The sequence below is a fragment of the Rhagoletis pomonella genome, unplaced genomic scaffold (assembly GCF_013731165.1).
Source record: "Rhagoletis pomonella isolate Grant_MI unplaced genomic scaffold, Rhpom_1.0 Rhpom_scaffold_00001, whole genome shotgun sequence".
NCBI lineage: Eukaryota > Metazoa > Arthropoda > Insecta > Diptera > Tephritidae > Rhagoletis > Rhagoletis pomonella.
The window spans coordinates 92,233,225-92,250,457 of record NW_023458555.1 but is presented as its reverse complement, the minus strand read 5'-3'; the positions used below and the strand labels follow the sequence as shown (position 1 = coordinate 92,250,457).

General features: G+C 37.8%; 1 protein-coding gene across 1 annotated transcript; it reads left to right on the top strand.

Moving 5' to 3' along the window:
• Positions 1–3,684: 3,684 nt before the first annotated feature.
• On the top strand, positions 3,685–4,229 carry LOC118740871 (cholesterol 7-desaturase-like). Its single transcript, XM_036476315.1, has 2 exons — positions 3,685–4,071; positions 4,135–4,229. The coding sequence occupies exons 1-2, from the start codon at positions 3,705–3,707 to the stop codon at positions 4,152–4,154; spliced, it is 387 nt and encodes a 128-aa protein (XP_036332208.1). The 5' UTR covers positions 3,685–3,704; the 3' UTR covers positions 4,155–4,229.
• The last annotated feature ends 13,004 nt before the right edge of the window (positions 4,230–17,233 follow it).

The window sequence follows — 17,233 nt, the reverse complement described above, 5'->3', positions numbered from 1 at the left end:
CCCAAAGGCGTGGAATATTTTGCCAGTTATAACTTCGGAACCATAAGTCACATAAACATAACATTTGGTATGCAGACATATCTATGGTAGGTGCTTATAGTAAGGTATATATAAATGAGTTTGTAAAAGGGGCGTAGCACTTAACGTAGGCTTGGAATTTTGTGGTATAACTTCGTAACCACAAGTCACATGACCCCTATAATTCCTTCTGGCGTGGGGTGAAACCCGCGGGCAAAAGCTAGTTTTCTATATACTTTAGTTAAAATTTTGTCCAAATTTCAAGTCATATGAAGCACGTTGTTCAGCAGCCAGCTCTCCTGATATCAATTTATATGCATACTAGCTTTTACCCGCGGGTTTCGCCGCACGTCTTTATACAAATATGAAACAATTTTTATGTAACGAAGTTATATTTCATTTCGTCTCGAATTTTAATATAGCCGTGATAGCATAATAACGTAGAACAGTTGTTTAGCTGGAGTGCTATGAAATCAAAAGCAATAATATGTTTATAATAAAATAGTTCTAATAAATTATATAATAGTTGAAATACCAAAGTTGTATTGTAATAACTAAATTTTAACTATCTAATTTCTTACTCTAATATTATTCCGCAGCACGTTTTTAGTACTTCAATGCATCTATTAACATATATGCATTTTCCAATGCAATTATCTTAAATTTTATTTTCGGTAAAGAGTTGGTTTTATTTTAAGGCATCCTTTTTTATTGTCATTGCAAAAGCTAAGTGAACTGGAAACTGAAGTTTTTTAAATTCTAAAGGCATATCAGAAGGATTAAAGGGGTCATGTGATTTGTGATTCCCAAGTTATGGCTGATAAGAACTTCCACGCCCATGTTATGTGCTACGCCCCCTTTTACAAACTCATTTATATATACCTTACTATAAGCACCTACCATAGATATGTTTGCATACCAAATTTCAAGTTCATGTGCTACGCTCTCTTTTATATATACCTTAAAATAACCGCGCCTCCCGTAGATACATATGTCTTCGTACCAAATTGCAAATTCTTTCGACTTATGGTTCCGAAGTTTTAGCTGATTAAACATTTGCGGGTCTATTGGCGGTGCCACGCCCCCTTGCAAAATTTACGACATATTTTCAAATAAGACCATACCTATAACCTTCCCGGGGTAAAAACAAATAAGTCTGCCAAGTTTCGTGCGATTCCGTGTCGTGGCTCAAAAGTTATAAGGTAATAAACAAACAGACATTCACATTTATATATATCGATCTGAGGAATGATGGGTTTTTTGGGCATGAGCTCTCCGTCTAGATGCTCTGGTAAAACCACTTTATATACATACATACTTTACATAATCCCTAAAAGTACTACATATATACTATATGCACATTTTGGTTTGCGTTTTAAGGTTTTCGAAGCTTTCGAAAGGGGAAAAGTAATTGGAATTAATTTACATATCTATTTGGGAGAAAAAGTGTATTTTCGCTGAATCACCAGAGCAAAAAGTGCTACGTACCGAATGCATTCTGTAAAAATAACGAACTATTTTAAACTGAAAACTTCTGCCCCTCCGGCTGCCGAATTTTCACAAACAGCAGAAAATTCATCTGACGAGTGTCAAGTACGGAAAAAATGAATACGCTCCGGCGCTGGGAAACTTGGTGCAGCTGATTCCAGAGTAAGAGTTCATTTCCACCACGCCTTAAGTGCAGTTAATGCTTATGGGAAAAGGAAATTAAAACAGTTCTTGGTGAAAGTGGGCTATAAGTTACCCGAGTCCCACAGTTCTCAGGACGTAATGATGAGATAGAGAAAATCTTATCGGAATTTTACTAGCATGTATGAATATTAACGTTCAGGCGTAGTTTGATTAAGGCCCAAAAATGGTCGCTTCCCTAAGTTTAAAAAATCAACACCCTCATTGTTTTCAATATGCGTCAGGAAAATCAAGTTTTAAGTTCTCTGCTACCGAATTTATATATCCACGTCCTTGCAGGTTCCGCTTAATGATGCGTAAAATTTTGGTCACCGTAAACTAAGCGATAACGAGAATTATGAGCTCCTTGAATGCCCGTGGGCACCGGATGCTGCTTTTACATTTCCGCTTTCTACTAAACGTAATTTGACATTTCAATTATCATGTGTTAAAATGTGTCAAAGGTCATTTTCTACATTTAAATTCAAATGCCATGGTAATATTTAAATTAATATTAGCGGTATTCATCTAAACCGATAGCTTTATAAAGCAGATATTCTTATAAATGTAAGAGCTCTGTTACATGAACGCCCCATACTCTCTTTTTGTATACACTTGCGACAGAGTTACATTGTCTTCAGTTTATCAAGATTATTCAGTGATATCGTTGTAGAAATTTATTTGAAATGTGTAAACGAGTTTCCATACAAATTTTGACAGTTGATTAACAAAGTTTACACAATTATAATTTTATACGGTTTATAAGGTTTGATGAATATCCTTATTATGTTTTCAATGTACCTACGGAGCATAGTCCAACACCATTCCTAGACGCGCCTGATGTTAGCAATCAATCACTGTACCTAAAGGTATACCGATTCTTGCAGATAGGGCCAACACTTCCTGTGACACTTATTTCCAGTGAACGCTCCTTCTTAAGCTAGAATCATATTTACGAAGTAAAACTGGATAACAAAGATTAGCTTAACTAAGCTTTACTTAGCATCCACAGAAATATAGAAGTTGCGAATAATGAAGTACTGATTACAATGTTTTCTTTTAAGTCGAAGCAGTAGAGAAATGCTATTTCACATTTTTCATGCATACATATGTAATAACTCGAATTTATTGAAAAAAATATAGACATTTTGTACCACCGAAACGCATATTTGGTGCAACTGATTAAATGAAAAAAAAATAGTAATAACAATTTTAAAACCCATCCCGAGAAAAATTTCTGCGTTCGCCCCTGCTTGCATCCCCCTGAATAGCGACAGGCAAAATCTGAATCTATTTTTTATATGGCAAAATTAAGATCGGATTGTGTTTGTCTCTTTTAAAGTGCAAAAAAGTGAAATTGGCTATAAAAGTACATTTATAATACTACAAAACAAACAAAATAAAAGATATTCGTTTAAATTGACAACACATTCTTATAAAACTTCAACTGAGATCAAATAGCGCATATCAAAATACGGACAAGGGAAATTATTAACATTTTACCATTTTATAAGAAAACGAATATAGTACTGCTCAAAATAATAGCACCACAACATTTTTTAGCAGTTTTGACTACTTTTTTTGTTTATTTAGTGTCTACTAATTTTTTATAAAACTTGTACAAAATATAAAAAACTACAATATAATTAAATAAAAATTCAAGCTTTTTAATTCGAACTTCTATAAAAATTTAGTGTTATCATTTGTATAGCTTATTAAAATTTACTGTAACTCAGTGTAGCTTATAGTTGCTAAAAATCCCAATGACTTATTTTTTTTTTTGCCGACTGCGTTGTGAATTGTCTTACATAAAAAAAATTTATGTAATGTGTAGAGATGTAAAGAAGAGACATTGTGAAGTCTTGCAAAAACCGACATCGATAGTTTTCAAAAACTATCGATAGTGGCGACAGTTTTCAACTATCGATATTACTATCGATAGTATCTCAGCTCTAGAATAGATGCTCAATTATAATTTTTTCTCTTGGTCTTTCCAGGATGCCAACTTTGAAACTCTTATGAGCACATCGTGCCCTCCCAAAAAACTATCGAAAAACCAATATGTTCTTAATCACATACGTCGAACACGCACCATCGGTTTAAAAGAATTACCACCTCCCTTTCCCAACGGCTGGTATTGCATTATGGAGTCATCAATGTTAGAAGCGAATACTGTTTCTTATATTTCCTGTCTGGGAGAGCATTTCATAATTTTTCGAACACTAGACGGCCAAGTTAGTGTTTTGGATGCGTATTGTCCCCATATCGGCGCAAATATGGGAATTGGGGGGCGAGTAAAGGGAGATAATATTGAATGCCCTTTCCATCAGTGGAGATTTAGAGGAAGTGATGGAACATGCATAAATATACCGTACAGCTCCACAGGTCAGTATTACTTATTTATTTATTAATTTTAATTATAATATTAAACTATTACTTATATTTAAGGTAAAGCTTTCGACACGTAAACTGAAAATAACAAGGTGTTCTAAATCAGGGGTGTCAAATATACATATATGTGTATGGCTTATTTAAGTACTTACATAAGTTTGTCTGTTTAATACTTTATTTTCATTTTATAAAAAATACCTATGTCAGATGCATTCCAACTTTTCGTAGAAATGGTAACGAATTCTTAAAAATTAATATTTTTTGACCGCAAGACTCTGGTTATCTTCAGAAGACTTCCAATAATAATATATACTTTATTTTTTTTATTTATTTATGATAGATGTATGGTAAGACATATAGTCTTTTCATTGCACAAATTTAACATTTAAATTACGAATATTAAAATTATTTTAGACTTAAGCAAACAATATATCATAATCTTTAGTAAAGGATAAGAACAGGTAAAATGAATTACTAAAGATAAGGAAGTTAAGAGAGGGAGATACATAGGTTACTAAGTAAAACGATTTGTAATTGCTGTTTTGAATCATCTCTCTGATTTAATGCTTTTAACCTAAATTGGTAGCAAATTCCATAATCTCGAGTAACGAGTAACTATTCGCGCTTAGATCACATCGATATGTGCTAGTGAAATTCTCTAATTCATAAACATATTTTAGGTGAAGGGGCTAGCGTAACCATGCCGCCCGTCTTTCAGTGTCGCTGCAACAAACTTAACTAGAGTATTTACAATTCTTTTTGTACTTCATTTTCTTTAACAACTTAACTTAACTGAGCTCGTTTATGTTCAATAAATGGTTCCTCCCGAGATAATCCATCCAAACATCGTGTTCTGTACAGCCGGTCGAGTGGGGGTGGCTGGCATGTGCCGGGCAGAATCATAGCGTATAACTCCGCCCCTAACACCAGTGAAACAGCGCTGGACCGGAACGACGGGTAGGCGAGCCGAAAATTGTCAAACCCGCTGGTGATCATTGCGTCCAGCGTGCGATCGGGTGTTACCCGAGGGAGGCCTGGTTATACGTCGGCGCAGACCTCCAGTCTCTCGTGCCATTCTCGAATAGTGAGTCTGCACATGTCTGCATATCCTCGGGGTACAACTGAAAGTTGGCGTGCCGGCTGAAACGATATTGTCTACCTGGGCTGCGCTGGGTCGACGGTGGTACGCACTACTTGCGTCCTCCCTCGGGTGCCTACCTTAACTGCCACTGTTGGTGTGAGGACAGAGAGCCCAAGAGCGCTACGGTCGTACCCGTAATCCGCTCTCGGGCGTTTCTCACACCTCGGAAGTGGGATCGTTGGTGGGAACGCAGTGGGTGTCAGGGTGCGCCTCGGCGCTTGACCTCGTCGCTGGGGCTTGCTGTACTGCCCACCGGCCACCCGACAGAGCAGGTCTGAATTCCGGTTGCGGCGGTTGGAGACGGGAACATCATCCGCTGCGGGTTTGAGGTCGTGCTCGTCGGCGTCAATCTCCAGCACCTCGCCTTCGTCGCTCGATTTGGCCAATGGCCGGATGTTGCATGGTCGGGATGGTCGTCTCTGACTCGTCCAATCCTAGCGACACGTCTTCCGGTCCCGGCCATGCTCGTAGCTACGAAGGATGCACAATTTTTCACCGCACGATGCGGCGGCAGGAAGTTGGCGCTGTGGCTGTGCACGAGGACAGCACGCAGTCTCTCGGCCGGTTCCATCCTACGCATCTCCCGACAAAAGGCCAGGCGGTGGTTGCTGCGGCACACTGGGCAGCGGTATTAGCCCTTGTGAGTTTAGGGAGTTGTTTTGGTGGCACGTACCATTTTTCGTTACAGAATTCTGGAAAGATAAATGTGATTATTATGTGGTTTTAGCAACCTGGTAAGAGGACCAATTTCACAATTGCTCGAGTTATCATTCCGCGTGCCGTTCGTATATCTACGACTAGTACCCGGCTGTCCTGACCCGAAATGAACCTAATAACTGTGCCAAGTCGCCATTCATTTGGGGAAAGGTTATCCTCTTTGACAACAACTAGATCATCAACTTTGAGGTTTCGTTGAAAGAGTACCATTTCACTCTCTTCTGCAATTATTTGAGGTATTCTGCTTTCTACCTCTCGCAAAATATCTGGTGAATCGCTTTTATATTTTGCCACCGGTTGACAATAGATATTGGGTTCTCCTTGATTTCGGGTTCAGCTATTGCCAGTAACGTGGTGCCAATTTAGAAAAGTCCTGGTGTTAGAGTTTCCATTGATTCCCAGTCTTCAGAGATGAGGCTGTTTGGTCGTTAATTAAGACAAGATTCGGTTCTTGCCAACAGAGTAGAAAGCTCTTCAATTTGAGATGCTCCTAGAGATATAAATATCCACGTAATTCCCTGATGAGTGTATGTCTGGGATGTGCTGTTGGCCGCTGCCATCAACTGCTCCCGCGCCTTCTTTCTGTAAATAACACAGACCTTACAGTTGTGAATGGAATTTTTAACTAAGTTTTTCATTCGTACGATCCAGTATTCGGGCCGCAAAATTCTAACCATAAGCTGGTTTCCCCCATACACGGAAATCAGATGTGAATTTTACGCGCAATTTTGAATACGGGATAATTATTGGATACCGTTCACTGTAAGGTAAATTCGTTATTGCCAGTCATCCTGCTACCACTCATAACTCCGCTCCTGTCGAGAAGGGGTTGAGAGTGCAAAGTGAACTTTTCACGTTGATTATCATTTATTTATTTACTAGCTGACCCGGCGAACTTCGTCCCGCCAAAAATTTATTTTTTTATTGAAACCTTTGGTCCGACGTTATCACCAAAATTCACGTTCAAGTTTGGTTTTGAGTTCGTCAGAAATCATATTCTCTATTGCCGTCATAAATAATCTAACAAAGTCGTTATGTCCGTGAAGAAGTTCTTGCGGCAACAATGATCCGGTACGATGATGAATCGTCCTTGAATCTGTATCCTTGTATCGTTGTATCCCGTATCCTGTGTCCTTGAATCTGCAGGCAATTTCAAGATGGGGGAGTATCATTGGTCTACAGAAATGCAATATAAATAGATTTACTTCACACGAAATATCATAAATGTCTTACAATTTTCTTTGAAGGCGTTCATCAAGAATTGCTTTATTCTGTTTAGTCACAGTAAATCAAGGATCGCAATGGTTATGGTAGTAGATTTAACGATGGCAACTTGAATACTTTGATGCTTGGTATCTCCGAATGACTTCACTTGACAATTTGTAGCAATAACTCGACTCCAGCGCTACCTTGCTGATCTTTTTTGGAATACTATTGCCACTACTTTACAACTATATATCTCTATTATGAGACAAAACGGGTCAAAAATATGATTTTTGGTAATAATTCGACTCCAGAGCCACCTGGTGTTTTAAGTTGTGAATCAAACACACGTACCGAAGAATTATATATGTATTTACAGGTAGGTAAAAGTTTCAGTATATTTGGAAGGTGCCACGCCCACTTTTCTTCATGAGTATGGGAGTGATACCATATGAAGTTCCAGGACTCTACCACAAATACTTCCAGAGATATGCGGTATGAGAAATTCGATTTGTATGGGGACGAAATTTATTATCGGCCAATCTCAAAGAAATCGGTACAGCCGTTTGCGAGATCACCTCTTATAATAATAGGGGACTTCTCTTTATATAATTGGTATAGATATTAAATATGCATACGTAAATAGCCAATACCCGATTGCTTTGTGGCGCCTTAAAACGCGTTTCCAACTGTAAAACAATCATTCAATTCTATTTTAAGTATATCGTGTACCGAATTTCAAGAAAAACGGACCATATGTACAATTTTTTCGAATACATCAGTCCCTGGTCCACATATCAGAAAAAAAGCATTCAATATGTTAACCTGGGTAATAAGCTACCTATGCCCCAAATTTCAAGCAAATGAGAACATAAAGAAGATTTTTTCGAAATCCGGAAAAAAGATATTATATGCTAATTTCGGCTAATTTCAAGCAAATCGGGCCAAAAATAAGATTTTTTCGAGTCCACCTATCTGAAAAAAGTATCCTATATGTTATCGAGGCAAAAAGCTACCTACGTACTAAACTTCAAGCAAATCTGACCATAAATACAATTTTTTCAAATGGCCCCTGGTCCACTTACCGGAAAAAAGAATCCTATATCATAATCTAGGTAAAAAGCAACCTACGTACCAAATTTTAAGAAAATCGGACGATAAATACGATTTTTCGAGTAGATCGGTTCCTGGTCCACTTACCGCAAAAAACAGGATCCTATATGCTAATCTAGGTAAAAACCTACCTACGCACCAAATGTTAAACAAAACATGCTGGTTGCTGAAATCTACTTATACAGGGTGTCCCAGAAGTAACGTGCCAAACTTTAGGGCAAGGTAGGTGGGGGGGTGAGCTCACTGATAAACAAAAAATTTTCAGGTAAAAGTGTCACCGTTTTTGAAATATTTACATTTTTTCGAATTTAAAAAAAATCGTGCCTTTTCATGTGTTTTCTTTAACTGCAACTACAAACCGGGCAATACTTAGTAAATTTTTTATGTAAAATACTTCCAGATAGTTGCCTCTCCATACTCAAATGCAATGTAGTTAAAATAAATTAAGGAACCATCATAAAATTAGGACTATTTCTGGATTTTTAACTTTTTGATATTTTCTTCCCCAACTTTGACTATCTCGGGTGAAAAAAAAATGTACCGAGCTATAACTTTACATTACATAAAAAAATTGCTCATTTAATAAAGATTTCAGAAAGGTGCCACACTTACTGTTTTGAATAGAAAAAAAAAGTTATAGCCGCTTTTGTGGGTAAAGGACTGAGACACGCTAGAATGTATTTAATAGATTTAAATTGAATTTGCTCTTGTTACCGTCAAATGACATGCTAAATAGTACAAAGGTACATTATTACCTGCTCCTGACATTATTTTGTGTTACTTACCGGAATTCGGACTAGAGTCTATAACAAGGGCTATATCTATCAATATTTTTTGTGAAGCATGGATTCACGTGAAATAAAATATACATGAGTCGTTTGAAGAGAAATTTATTCATTTATTGATAAAATATGCTCAAATTGGCGACCTTCTACTCTAATACAAGCTCGGCACCTTTTAAGAAAAGACGCTTTTAGAGATCTTAAACTCAATTGGGCTATCTCAGCAGCAGCTCCATTTATTTGTTCCCGCAAATGCTCTTCGTTTTGAATTGTTTTTGAATAAATTTTGTCCTTAAGACAGCCCCAGTAGAAAAAATCTAATGGATTCAGGTCTGGCGATCTAGCGGGCCACGTGATTGGCCCGTATCGTCCAATCCATCGGCGAGGATAAGTTTCGTCTAAATGAGCTCTTACTTCACGCCCGTAGTGAGCAGGGCACCCGTCATTTTGCAGCCATAGTCTTCGCCGCAGGTTTAAGGGTACATCTTCCAAAAGAGTTGGAAGCCGTTCCTGAAGGAACTCTAAATAACTGTGAGAGTTGAGCGTTGGCGGCAGTTCCACAGGTCCCAATATCTGACAATTAAAAATACCGCACCATAAATTTATTTTGTACCGGTACTGCGAACGATCTTCTCTCATTTCGTGAGGATTGTATATCTGCCAACTGTGAAGGTTATGTAAATTAAAATAACCATCACGTTTGCATGATGATTCATCGCTCCAAATTATTTTATTAAAAAAGTTGGGGTCTGATTCATGCATTCGCAACATTTCACGGCAAAATCTAACCCTCGACAGGTAATCTCATTCCTGTAGAGCCTGAACACGTTGAATGTGGTAGGGATGAAATCGATGGTCTTTTAAAGCTTTGTGAACTGTAGTTTTTGGTATTCCCGTCCGTCTTTCCATCATTCTCACTGAAGTCGATGGAGCTAGTTCCACTTCCTCTAACACAGCTTCAACATCTACCGTTGCAGGACGTCCTGTTTCGCCGCCACGCCTTCCAGGTATGCGACCTTAAAAAAGTGAAAAATTATAGTTAACAAGCAAGCAAACAAGAAAGGTGTAAAAATCACTTACCTTCATATATTTCTCTATGGGTCCGGGCGAATACTTCTCGACCCGGATGTCGACGATTGGGGTATCGCTCTGCATAGAGTCTTTGAGCAGCTCTGGCATTACAGCAAGCTTCACCGTAAATTAGGTGAATATCCGCATATTCATGCGACGTATACTGCGTGTTCTCTGTCATAGTATTAATAACACAATGTTCGAAGGGTCCAATTTCACAAAATCCACTTTCACTAATTCCGGTAAGTAACATAAAATAATGTCAAGAGCAAGTAATTATGTACCTTTGTACTATTTAGCATGTCATTTGACGGTAACAAGAGCAAATTCAATTTAAATCTATTAAATACATTCTAGCGTGTCTCAGTCCTTTACCCACAAAAGCGGCTATAACTTTTTTTTTCTATTCAAAACAGTAAGTGTGGCACCTTTCTGAAATCTTTATTAAATGAGCAATTTTTTTATGTAATGTAAAGTTATAGCTCGGTACATTTTTTTTTCACCCGAGATAGTCAAAGTTGGGGAAGAAAATATCAAAAAGTTAAAAATCCAGAAATAGTCCTAATTTTATGATGGTTCCTTAATTTATTTTAACTACATTGCATTTGAGTATGGAGAGGCAACTATCTGGAAGTATTTTACATAAAAAATTTACTAAGTATTGCCCGGTTTGTAGTTGCAGTTAAAGAAAACACATGAAAAGGCACGATTTTTTTTAAATTCGAAAAAATGTAAATATTTCAAAAACGGTGACACTTTTACCTGAAAATTTTTTGTTTATCAGTGAGCTCACCCCCCCACCTACCTTGCCCTAAAGTTTGGCACGTTACTTCTGGGACACCCTGTATACAAAATTTCATTAAAATCGTAGGAGCCGTTCGCGAGATTACCTTCTTCTTCTTCTCTTTATGTAATTAGTATAGATAGATATAGATATAAGGAACAGCTGTTCGTAAACGGCGGTTTCCGAATAAATTTCAGTTTTTTGCAAAAGTATACATACATATGTATCTTTTCCTGTCATAAATATATCGATGGTCCTCTACAATAACGACACAATTCAAAATTCAAAAAATAAAAACTCATACTATTGTTAAGTGACTCATGTCTTTAATCGTTGTTTTATTCATGTATAATCTTTACTACTTCCTTAAGTTAGGATTAGACATGGGTTAGCCAAGGATTAGAGACATAAGCCTCTTAAAAGTAATAAGGATTTGATTTTTCGAATTTTGAGTTGTGTCGTTATTGTAGAGGACCATCGATATGTGAATTCATGTATGTCGATAATTAAATAAATTCGAGCATAAATACGATTTTTAGTTACATATACATATGGAACTTAATTTCAGCGCTACCTGGCGCCAATTTTTTTCGAAAGAATTCTTTATCCTGTTATCAATACATATTTTGAATATGAGGTTAATCGGACCATAAACACGATTTTTAGTAATAACTCGATTCCAGAGCCACCTGGCGGCTCTTTTTTTGCAATGGTATTGTTTTTCCTGTTGTCAATAGATATCTCAAATATGTGGCGAATCGGGCCATAAATACTGGTTTTACTAATAACTCGACTCCAGCGCTACCTAGCGGTTGTTTTAAAACTTATTCTGCTATTCGGAAGGTAGACAAATTCAGAAAACAAATATTATAAAAATCGGTCCAGTGGTTCTCGAGTTATAAATGGTGTAACTAACACGACTTTGTTTTATATATATAGATTTATTTATTATTCGTCTATAGAGATATTCTTACAGACTATTACAAAGTAATAAAAAATTTAAAAAGGTCTAATTTGAATTTATACAGGCTCTGGTTGAAATTTAGCTCTAGTGCAAGATTATTGCATGAACGAATGCATCTTGCAAGAGGCTCGTAATAAGAGTAATTCGTTTTATGTACTACATTGTCTTGAGGGCGAACGCGCCGTAGCTCGTAAATATGAGCGTAGGTAAAGCTTTACATCATCCGCAAACAATAAACATTTTGCAAAATTAAATACTTTAGGCAAATCATTAATGAATCCTAAAAATAATAAGGGTCCACAGTGCGTACCTTGGGGTATGCCTAGTGTGACCAACTGTACGTAAATGACACGTACAGTACGTAAATTTGTAGCCATGTACCGTGTACCGAAGCTAACCACAAAATCACGAAAATGTACGTAAATTGAATCGAAGAAATATTGTTGTACGTAAATTTTATCGATAGGAGCGCCCAACATACATACGAACATGCAAATTTTGACTAATAAAAACTGAAAATATTATAATAATTGAGTTGATGGAAAGTGTAAACACCTCATTAAAAAATCGTCAAAATGACGATAAAATCCCCAACACTTTCAACGCTGTCTGCTGAATACTTTATTTGTGTTTTTTTCTTGTGTCCGTTAAGGGGGAGTAACTCAGCAAATTTATAGGAGTTTACTCAATGACTCCAACTCACTTTAGGGAGTCAGTTCATAAAACTAACTCATTTGAGTCTTTGTATATTAAACTCGTTCGTACCTTAGACTCGTTTTGAGGCATAAGTACAGTATAGCGGCCGTTGAGATAAAACAAAAATTAACAAGTAAGAAATTCTAAGTTCGGGCATTAAATACCCGGCGCAAGTATTAAATATATGTTTTTTCACCTTTCCGAAACCTTCCGCTAGATGGTAAGCCGGGGTGTATCAATTTTGAGTAACTTAGCGTCCTTCAATTTCGAAATATTGAAGTTTCAAGCATTTCTGAAATTTACCGTTATATGAGAAGCGGCCGTTATTTTAGTCCGATTTCAATAATTTTCAACGTTTTGCTTATATGTGGCAAGAACAATAACCACACCGAGTTTGGTACAAATTGGTAGAACGGTACTACTACTAATATGTGATCATAAGTAAGCGGTGCCACGCCCATTTTCCAAAATTTTACCATAAACTTCGCTGGTCATGTCCAAAGTGTAAAAAAACTGTTGTGGATCTCTGTAAACTATTTAGAACCGCTAGAAATGGATTTTCGGAGATAAGCAAAGAGCTAAAACTGCTCAAAGAGAAGTTCAAGAAGTATGAGGATGAATTCAAAGAATTTAAATTATTAGATACTTCCTCCTCCTCTCCTTCTCCTGGAAAAGGTCTTAAGAGACGTAGGAGAGGCGTGGAAAATATTGTGTTGAATCCCATCACTGTGGACCTGGATCTTCCGCAGAACCGCCCACTTTTGACTCCAGCTATGAACAAAGAACTCATAAGCTTTAACACACCGATTCCTCGGCTGACTGAATCTCCCCAACCACGTCCTTCTTCTACTGGAGCCTCACTAAATTCCTGTTCAACAGCTTCATCTCAACCCTCCACCACATCTGAAGCCATCTCCGATTGCGTCAACACCGTTCCAATGCAAGTAGTCGTTGCTCCTTCCAAAAACTCCACAACTACATCTCAACCCCCTACCACATCCGAAGCCATCGTTGCTCCTTCCAAAAAGTTGACAGCTGTTCCGCAACCCCCTGTTCCGCAACCCCCTACCACATCTGAAACCGTTTCCGATTGCGTTAACCCCGTCCCGAGGGATTTAATCGTTGTCCCTTCCAAAAAATCGGTCTTTATATCTAGGTTTTCAAAAGATACCACTGTCGATGATGTGAAGGGGTATTTAACTTCCAGGCTGATAGCAAATGAGTTGCATGTACGCAAGTTCAGATTCTCGTATGAAAGAAGCATTTCTTCTTTTAAAATAGACATATCCGAAGACTGCTTTGATAGAGTAATGAGCCCATCTTTTTGGCCAAGCGGTGCCTTCATTCGCGAATTTGAATTTAGATCTAGACCGCAAGGGCAAAATTTGGCTCAACTTCCGCTTTCCACCTCGGCATCAAAAAACTAATAAGTAACCTCACCATTAGCATTTACTACCAAAATGTGAGAGGTTTGAACACAAAGCTATCAAGGATACACTTGCAGTCCTATGATTTTGACTTCAAAGTACTGGTGTTTACTGAAACCTGGCTCAAGCCGAATGTGTTCAACTCGGAAATTTTGTGTCCTAAGTATGAAGTGTTTCGAAACGACCGTTTAAATAAAAAAGGTGGAGGCGTCTTAATCGCTGTCCAGACTGACCTCTCTTCTGAAGAAATTGAGTTCACTGACACCGATGAAGTTGAATTCCTCTGCGTTCGAATAAGATATCATTCTATTAGCGTTTATCTTGTTGCTGCTTATATACCACCTAACTCGAGCCTTTCTGTTTATTTAAAACACTCCTCCTTACTGCTCTCTCTACATGCCATGGTGAAGCCCTCCGATACTGTTATTGTCCTGGGTGACTTCAATCTTGCGGGTGTTTCTTGGGATCTAATAGATGGTATTCTAGTACCAAATTCCTCTCGTGATCTCTTCAATCAATTTTTGAACGATCTGTCAGATCTTAGTCTTTACCAGATCAACTCTGTTAGTAATAACTTAGGTAAATGTCTGGATTTAGTTTTTGTGGACGATGTTTCCAACGTCACAATAGCCCCTAGCCATGCTTTGATTACCCCTGTTGATTCTCACCACCCACCACTAGAATTGTCCTTGATAAATTCACGCAACTCATGTTGCTTTATCAGTAAAAAATCAAGAGCGGAGCGTTACTCATTTAAAACAGCAGATTATAATAAACTTAGGTTAGAGATATCGAAGATAACTTGGCCCCAGTATGATGGGAATGCTGAAGATAGTGCCTTACATTTTAGCAATTCCTTACGCCACATTTTCAGTAAAATCATTCCTCTTGTTAAGGAAGCTAACGTAACGTCTAACGCGCAGTGGTTTACTGGCGAATTGAAACGCTTAAAAAATCAAAAATCCAAAGCTTTTAAGCTTTTTAAAAAATCTGGCTTGTCTTCTCACTACTCCGCGTACTCCATTCTTAGGCATAAATACAATGTATTGAACAAAAAGTGTTACAATAATTATATTAACAGGGTTCGACTCAATATAGTTTCTAATCCCAAATCGTTTTACGCATTTGTGAACACTAAGCGTAAGACTAACGGTTATCCCTCAACATTGAAGTTAAATGACTTAGTTTCCAGTGACGAAAATATTATTGCCGATATGTTTGCTGGTTTCTTCGAGTCAAACTACTCTGCCAGTTCTACATCTTCCCAACTGAATTCGAATCTATCTAGCTACCCATTCGATCTGCCATCATTTGATTGTATCCGAATTCCATCGATATCTGCTGCGGACGTCCTCATTCATTTGAATTGTTTGAAAATTTCATATACAGCTGGCCCAGACGGTATACCCACAAGTGTTCTTAAAAGTTGTGCAGAGTATTTGTATAAGCCTCTGGCAAATATTTTTAATGCTTCCCTAAAACAGGGTGTCTTCCCATCTTCCTGGAAGGATTCGTTTATCTTGCCACTTTATAAAAATGGAAGTAGGACTAACATCGTAAACTATAGAGGAATTGTGAAGCTTTGTGCTATTGCTAAAGTTTTTGAGGCAATCGTTACGGAAGAACTATCTCACTCTATTACTTCTGCTATTGATCTATCGCAACACGGTTTTTGCAAAGGTAAATCAACTGTATCCAATCTTCTTGAATTCACTACTTATGTGTCTAATGGGTTTAAAAACAATCTTCGAACGGACGTGATTTACACTGATTTCAGCAAGGCATTTGACAAGGTATCTCATTCAACCCTTATATATAAACTTGATCGAATTGGCTTCCCTCCTATTCTTCTCAGCTGGCTTTCTTCTTACTTAGTGGATAGGAAACAAAGAGTAATTTTTAAAAATTGTACCTCCCGGCCAATACATGTCACATCCGGCGTACCTCAGGGCAGCCATATTGGTCCCGTCTTGTTTATTTTATTTATAAATGACCTTCCTAAGGTGTTGAATTACTCGAAATGCTTAATGTACGCTGATGATGTTAAGCTCTTTAAGTACATTAGTACTGCAGAAGATAGGGAGCATTTGCAAGCTGACCTAACCTGCATTTTCGAATGGTGTGAAGCAAATTCCATGTCACTAAATTTGAAAAAGTGTAAATTCATGACCTTCTCTAGAAAATCGTTCTATCCAAATTCGTATATGATATCTGACCACAATGTTGAGCAAGTGACCAATTTCATTGACCTAGGTGTAACTATGGATCCGAAACTAGAATTCAAGTCTCACATAAACTCCTGCGTGATTAGGGCTAGAGGATTGTTGGCTTTTGTTAAGCGCTGGGCCAAGGAGTTCAACGATCCTTATGTCACTAAAGTTCTCTTTACCTCTCTAGTTAGACCGATTTTGGAGTATGCATCTATAGTATGGAATCCTGGCTATCAAATTCATAGTGACAGACTCGAATCAGTGCAGAAACAGTTCCTGTTATTTGCCCTCAAAAATTTATGTTGGGACTCGTCTAAAAATCTCCCACCCTACAAGGATCGCCTGAAGCTTATAGATTTGCCGACGCTTCAGAGTCGTAGAGAGATGCTTGGTGTTCTTTTTTTAATTAAATTAATGAACGGGATGGTCAGTAGTCCCTTTTTACTGAGTGAGATAAATTTTTGTATTCCTACAAGACCCACGAGACATTTTAAACCTATTGTGTTGAGTATTTGTAAATCAAACTTTGAAATGCATGATGCTTTTCGGTGCTTATGCCAAGATTTTAACAAGCATTATGATTGCATCGACATATCTGAATCGCTTTTTGTAATAAAGAAAACATTGCTCAACAAGTTAACTAAATAAACTAATATCTGCAACCGTGAACGAAAAAATTACACAATATCTATGACTGCTTAGTACAATTGTAACGGCTTCGTATATTTCCGCGACCGCGTAGGACAATAGGAGCAGGGATCGGAAACTCGGCCTTTCCGACCTCGCCCAACAGTTCGTCTATAGCGTGGAGCGGAAACTAGGACTTTCCGCCTGCCTCACTTACAAAGTAACGACTACGGGAACATGGATCGGAAGCTCGGCCTTTCCGACCATGATCAACGGCCTGTGAACAGGGCGGAGCGGAAACTAGGTCTTTCCGCCCGCCGCACACAAAAGTAGACTGGAGACAAGGCCTCGCCAGCTACCCAAATTGCTATTGAATATCATTGTTATCTTTACAAGTTAATATTTACAATTATTTCACTCT

What these genes read in the sequence shown, in the direction of transcription:
- LOC118740871 (XM_036476315.1), top strand. Translation starts at nt 3,705, where the DNA reads ATGAGCACATCGTGCCCTCCCAAAAAACTATCGAAAAACCAATATGTT. An exon ending in TATACCGTACAGCTCCACAG is followed by an intron (nt 4,072 to 4,134) that starts GTCAGTATTACT and finishes CTTATATTTAAG; the next exon opens with GTAAAGCTTTCGACACGTAA.